This window comes from Peromyscus eremicus, chromosome 9 (assembly GCF_949786415.1).
Source record: "Peromyscus eremicus chromosome 9, PerEre_H2_v1, whole genome shotgun sequence".
Taxonomy (NCBI): domain Eukaryota; kingdom Metazoa; phylum Chordata; class Mammalia; order Rodentia; family Cricetidae; genus Peromyscus; species Peromyscus eremicus.
The window spans coordinates 1030527-1037886 of NC_081425.1; the positions used below are offsets into that span (position 1 = coordinate 1030527).

Below are 7360 nucleotides of genomic sequence, written 5' to 3' on the forward strand. Positions count from 1 at the left end.
ATTGAATCATGTTGCTAGCTCTGGGAAAGAAATAGAGGCTCAGCAGTGCTATTCAGGACTGAACTGAATAGCAGTAGGTGTTGATAGACATGGAACCTCTCCATTGCCATTCACATGCACAGCATTTACAGTAGGGTAATCACCTACTATAGACCAGAAAGTACTCTGAAGTAACCACTTCCTTGTTACTGGGACTTTAGATTACCATATATGACAAAAGGAACTCCTGTGGTTTGGTTAAGGGAATGGATCTGGAGATGAAAAGTTCACCTTGGGTTATTAAAGTGGGTCTGGCCTAATGGTCCTTAAAAGCGGAGAATTGGCTCAGCATAAAGAGGAAAGAAGAGTGACAACAGAAGACACTCAGAAGTGGCAGCATGAGAAGGACTAGGTGTCCTTGTGATGATTCTCAGACATTGCCAGGAGTAAGCATAAAGACTAGAGAACAGACTCTCAGACACAAAGCGGACTAGTTGCAGAAAAACAGGCATCTTAGTCACAAAAGCACAGGGAACTAAATTCTCTCAACACCAAATAACCAGGAAGCAAATTATCTATAGAGCTTCCATAAAGGGAGAGTCTGTCCATAACTCATCCCTGGCAGGTCCTGGCCAGACCTCTAACCTGCAGACTTGTGAAATTTGTTAGGACCACAAGAGAAAACAGATACAAGGAGATGACCTGGGATGTAGAAATATGTCCTGTTTTTCATTATAAATCCTCAGAAAGAATCTTCTAGGAAAAGAAGGCATACAAATGAGGGACACAGGGAGCTCTGCTCCTGTGGTATTGGTATTGGTTACTCATCTCAAGAACGTGAACATTGTGGCTCAAGAGGTGTCACATAAGCGTATTTTTCTTTTCTTGTTTTGGGGGAAATTATGTAAAAAAAAAAAAAAGCAGACCTTGTCATAATTTATATTATTTGATTTAGATACCCTAAGATTATAAATATGATCTTCTAAGTTTTCAACAGCAAGTAATAAGCACAGCCAATGTGTTGGGGTCTCCATGGTAGAACTTCAGAGTGCTATCCACCTCACCTGGTAAAACTGAGAAAAATGATCTGAGTGACTGGTACTTTGTATAAGAGAAAAACCTTTAACTTTTTTATATCACTGGGGTCATGTGACATGCATTTGCCTAAAACAGATAAGGCTAAGAGAGCAGAATTCTCCCAGATGCTCATGTAAAATGAGCAAGCTAGTACTGGTGACTCCTAATCCAAAATTACAAGCAATTCCAAGACCATGAAGAAAAGGCATAAAAGGTAGCAACGTACAGAGACTGGCTAGTATGGTGCTTCAGTGGAGAGGAAGATTAAAGACTGACAGTGATCTTAGGTCCTCCATGCCTTTGACTTGAATTCACAGAGAGGGGAAGAGAAAGTTAAGCACAAATGTGTGGTGATATTTTATTTGTGCATTAATAAATAAAGCTTGCCTGGAGATGGGGGGGGGGGAGAAGGCCAGCCATTTTTAGTAAAAAGGAAGTCAGGCAGCACACACCCTTAATCCCTTAGCAGACAGGATCTCTGTGTGTTCAAGGCCACACTAGGGAACAGAGCCAAGCTTGGTGACACACGCCTTTAATCCCAGTACCAACCGTAGAGACCTGGTGGTCTGTACAGACAGACAGAAAGTGACAGAGCTGTGTAGGAAGAGGAAGTGAGGTAGCTGGGCTAAGATAGCCAATGAGAGGGCAGAACAGCAAGGCAATAACGGCGTAGGTAGACAGGAAGTAGCTCTTATTTGGAAGCTGCAGAGTTGGTGAGGTGAGGTTGGCTGGTGGCTTTCCCTATTTCCCTGATTTAAGGCTTTTACCCCATATTTGGCTAGGTGGTTTTTATTTAATAAGACTATTTAGAAATTCATCTACACAAATGGGGCTAGACAAAGACAAAATAAGGCTTGAAGAAAGGAAATGGAGAATAGAAAAAGACTAAGAGAGGAAAAAAATTGTTAGAAAGAAGAAACAATTGAGTAAAACTTTAAGGATAGGGAATTGCTAGTTAAAAAAAATAAAGACTTGGAATTACAAGAACTCAGGCACCATCTGAGATTTGGGAAGGCCTGAGTTTTCATAATTCCAAATCTTTCTAACAAAATTTTAACCATAATTTTAATACCTGGCTCAATGGAACCCCCACTGGAATTATACCCCATACTGCATTATAGGTACTTGGTAGTTCTGGTAACCTCGTATCCCATAGTTGGCCACCACACAGCCCTAGCTTCCCAAGCACTTCAACAGTAGAGAGACTACCAAACACACAGTACTTTGTGTTTCCTAAATTGAAATCAGTAGTTGTTCCCGATTATGAATACTACTTAAAAAAAAAAAACTGGAGCTTGAGTTACAAGATGATGTGAGCCATTTGCCATGGGTTCTGGGGATTGAATTTGGGTCCTCTATAAGAGCAACAAGTGCTCTTACCCATGAACCACCTCTCTAGGCCCCTATTTTATTTTATTATATTTATGTGGGGCGGGGGTTCTGTGCCCATGAGAACTTTGTGTGTGTGTGTGTGTGTGTGTGTGTGTGTGTGTGTGTGTGTGTGTGGCTTTTTCAAGACAAGGTTTCTCTGTGTAGCTCTGGTTATCCTGGATCTCAGTCTGTAGATTAGGCTGGCCTCCAACTCACAGAGATCTACCTGTCTCTGCTTCCTGAGTGCTAGGATTAAAGGCATGTGCCACAACCACCTGGCTAACACTGATTAATTTTAAGTGACACATTTCAAAATCAACTCTAAAATCTTTTTAGGAAACCAATGTTTTCTTTTAAGTGCATCATTGCTGTTTATGGGTTTTATCCAGGGATATTTTAGAAATATCAATCTAAAGTTTGTTTTCATGCAAAGAAATATGCTGCTGTTCTCACAGATACAATTTACCAAAATTAGTTTATCCCACAATAAACTATCACATCACACTCCCAGGAACAGTCACTGGCCAGATCTGTATGCTGCAGAAGTGAGAGATAGATTCAGGTACCACTGGAAGAAACATACTTGTGATAGTATGGACATTTTCAACCAGCTCAAATTAAAATAAGTACAGTTCTTATGATTCACAGTGTAAAAATCCTAAATGACTACACTTTTAAAAGGGCACAGTGTGCATAATGCAGATGTTTTGAGGCTAGGCCAAAATTGCTGTCCTTGCTTGACATTTTGAGCCTCAAATCAGTAACAGGCCCCAAATACATGAAGAAAATTAAATTGATCTCACAGTCACAACATAAAGCCAGGCTACTTATTTATCTTTCTACCTGTGCACCCATACATACATCCGTCCATACATAATAATGTTAGACACATCAATACATTAGTACGCATTGAGTATTCACTTCATGTCAGATACCACATGACATATTTTACACATATTAAACCTCACAACAATTCTATAAGGCTGTTACTGTTAAGATGTCCATTTGGGGGGCGGCTGGAGAGATGGCTCTACAGTTGAAAGCAGTTATTACTCTTGCAGATGACCTGGATTGGTCCCCAGCACCACATATGGTAGCTCACAACCATCTATAACTGTGGTTCCAAGGGACTGGACTCCTGCCCCTGAGCTGTACAGGAACCAGGCACACATGTAGTACACATGATACATGTAGGAAAAAATTATATACATAAAATAAAATAAATAATAATTGTTTAAAGATTTCTATTTTTTCAGATGAAGATATGCTTAGAAGTTTAAGTAACTGTGCCAGTTCAAATAACCAGATGGACTAGGATTTGAAGTCTGAAATTTTCTGACAGATTCTATACCCTAACTAGTTTGTGGTATAGGAGGGCAGGATTTGTTTTCTTCAAAATGGAAAGGAAGTCTCTGGCAATTACTGTGTTTCCACAAAAGACTTACTGGGGTTTATCAAGGCAAATGTCAGATGATTCACAAAACAAACAAAAAAGAACAAATAAAAATCATCTTGCTATATTTTCCTAGTAGTTGTGAAATTGAAAATAGGATGGAAAAGCTAAATCTGAAGCACAGAACAGGAGGGTGAGCTGGCAAGGCCACTCTGTGCTCCCTGTGAGGACTCTTCCTGAGCCTGGCAAACATGCTCACAGTAGTGTCAGGGGCAGATACCAAAGAAGACCCGAAAGGGAAATCTCAGTGGCCACAGGTCAATGTACATGCTCCAAGTAAAAGTGTCAGATGAGCACAAATATTCCACTCAGCTGTGAACAAACAGATATAGAAAGGAAAAAAAAATGTGACTTGGTCCTGCATTTAGTATCAAGAAGGAAGAAATTCAGTGACTAACATGTTTTAAGTAAACAGCCAGTTCCTTCAAGGAAGGAGAAAGGACTCCAAAGCCCACAGCATCACAAAGCCAGATTCACAGCAAGGGACCAAGGCCCTTAGCAGGAAAACTTATGGGATGGCACTCAGCCATCGCTGCTAGTTTTACTAGCTAAAGGCTATATCTCACCACTTTATTTTCTAATCAAATAAGAACACTAAAAGCCCTGAAAATATTGCTCAAAACTCATCCCATTGTGGAGATCTTGCCAGCGACAGTAAAGCCAAAGAGACTGGGTGATAGCTGAATTTGGAATGAAATAGCTGATAAAAGATTGCTTTCATTCCAAGCAGCTACCCAATAATTCAAGTTTGAAACTAATGTAGTTAAAATAACAAGGGTTGAGTCAGAGTCCTCACAGGCTTCATAGACAAACCACCTAGAAGCACCTGTGCCCCTCTGAGTTACCTCTAGGACTATTTTTTCCATATCACACAACCTAAATATTAGAGCTGTCCTAGTGGACTCTTGGGCCCAGGTACTAAGGAAAAACATTGTTATTGTAAGTTTGGTTTTGATCTCTTGATGTTATTGTTGGACATCTTAGTCTTAGCAGCCTCGAGGGTAAAATAACTTGCTTTGTTTTCCTGCTTGGCACATACCACACTGGCTTTTGCTGGTGGAGTTCCTGCACTGGTCAGCGTAAATTAACTGAGGCTCCTAGCCAAAGACACAGTTACTTGAAATTGTTAAAGAAGTTAAAGGTTCTGACTTTTTCCAATATTAGAACTTGAATTATGCTTTCAAGTGTGCGAGGGAAGCAAATGTACTTTCACTCCACCCTTACAAGATAGTACATTTTACTGCAGTTCAGAATTTCAAGCAGTTAAAACAAAATGCATCCAAGTAAATATGTGCTTTTTTATTCCTTTCCCTACCATGATTTTAGATAGGTACCTCTCTCTGTGAAAAACACCATAAGAGTAAAAAGGTAATTTCAAGCTCAAAAATACTGCCTCCTTGATTTTGCAGAAAATAGCACCCCCTCCATATTACCTATAAAATGAGGATCACATCTTCAGATTTGATGATGAGCATGATAGGGGTCAGGGAGACCCTCAAGGTAACTCCATTTGTGAGGCTCTGAAGAATCTAGTTCACGATAAAGAGCCACAGGAGAGGAAGTGAAATTTATTATGAGGTCAATGAAATATCTATATACACAAACATACATATATATTTATAATTTCCACTTAAGTGAGGGCCAAAGAGGAGGAGAAATATTGTAATAATGCCAAAACTGCATAGAAGCATGGCCTTCTCTGATTGCAGCAACTTAACCCAGTGCCTGTGACCTGGAGGCGGGTGACCCCACAAGGGAGACAGCGCCTGTGCCTTACCTGCGCAAGTTTTCCCGTCGTAGGTCTCGCACACCCACTCGTGGCACTCACACAGCGGCCCGAAATAGGTGCCAGGTTCGGTCACTTGACAGATGCAGACCCCGCACTCGCACCGGCCACGGTCATGACACAGGGCACCCCCTGGGGGCTGCCCAGGTGCACGACATCTGCGCTCGGACTCGGCCCTGGACAGCCTGCAGGGGGCGCCGGACAAGCTTCTGCATGAGATAAGAAAGGCCACAGGCAGGCCACGGTCAGACACAGGCCCCGCCCCTTCTTCTCCCAGCCCACTCTCCCCCTCCACGCTGGAGAAGAGACCTCCAGCCTATTGTTTTGTGGGCCAAGCACGCCTCTGAAGAGCTGGGTTTTAACCATGACTCGAAATAGACCTTCCAAGTAGACAGAGGTGATGGCCCCTTGCTCCTTGGTGGAATGCCACTTAATCTTAAATGCACATTTTGATTAAATGCAAACTAGTCTGAAGTATGATACTTGGCTGGCTTTTTGTTCCTTCTTTTTAAAAATGCCCGTTATTATCTGATAGCTAGATGGAGATTATTTCGTGAAAAAGAAGAAACGAAGGATGAATGTATAGAAAAAGTTTTATGTATCATGTATAAGATAGAGAGAGATGCTTTTAAATTGTGTTTGAAACAGGCCTTAAGAATTCTACTTTTCAAAAGTTGAAATGGAATTCGTTGTCTCTTTCAAAATGCAATACAAGATGTGGCAGGGCCATCCAGCATATTAGAAAGTGCTATATTAGAAATTGAAAATAAAGCTGCTTTACAGGCTAGGGGGTGACACGGGTGTGCATAAGCACATCTTTGACTTGAGGTAGAAAATCTCCCCCCTTACACATTTTTGCAGAGGGGGAAATGATATTTTATTCAATGAGTATTTTTCCAAAGAAAAAGTGAAAGAACAGATATGAAGCAACACCAAGGCTAGATAGAAGGGGGAGAAAATGCAGAACAGGTTGAAAACAGTTTATCCCGGGTCCAACTTGGTAACTGCTCTTGGCTTAGGACAGTCAGTCATCTGCAAGCTTGAGTTCTGCCACGTACAGCACAGCAGGTCTGTCTCAGAGTATAATAAACCAGACTTACCTCAGAGATGGTGAGAAGCTTTGAGGAGCAGCTGACAGCCCAAGGACTAGAAGGGAGGACACCAGCAACAAGAAGTTCCTGAAGCCTGGGGGATGCATGCTGAACTGCGGGGCTGTGCAGGCAGGAGGGCAGGCCAGCTGCTTAGCAAGGTGGGGTTTTCACAGGAGGCAACAGGAGGGGGAAGTGTCACCAGCAGATGTCCAGGCAGAAGGACTTGGGACACCCGAACTTGAAGGTTCTGGGCTCCTCCTGGAGGCTCAGTTGCCTGCGAGGACTTGGGCAGTGGAACCGCTCTGGGCGGGGTGCAAGTGCCAAACTCCTCCAGTGGAGAGTCTAGGAGGGAAGTAATTAGAAACAGTTGTACAAGCAGATGGTTTATTTTGACATTTTAAAAAAGTGTCCTGTTCACAGATTTGAAACAAAAAATCATTTCTTTCTTCAAGTACAGGGCCCAGAAATATTTAACAAGAAGATATTTGGGTTAGTTGATAAAAAAAAAAAAAAGGCACCATTAAAGTAATTCCTGAATTGTGAAAATGAGGGAGGGGGAGGACGGGCTAAGGGTGAACACAGCAGGGAACTGCTTTCACCAGC

At 41.9% G+C, this 7360-nt stretch overlaps 1 protein-coding gene across 1 annotated transcript in view; it reads right to left on the reverse strand.

Moving 5' to 3' along the window:
• Itgbl1 (integrin subunit beta like 1) overlaps positions 1 to 7054 on the reverse strand; it is a 243111-nt gene extending 236057 nt beyond the window's left edge. The window contains exons 1-2 of the mRNA XM_059273160.1: positions 6767 to 7054; positions 5658 to 5875 (exon numbers count right to left, since the gene is read on the reverse strand). Coding sequence (XP_059129143.1) covers positions 5658 to 5875; positions 6767 to 6864 — 316 coding nt within the window. The 5' untranslated portion in view covers positions 6865 to 7054. The remainder of the gene's footprint in view (positions 1 to 5657; positions 5876 to 6766) is intronic.
• Between the last annotated feature and the right edge of the window lie 306 nt (positions 7055 to 7360).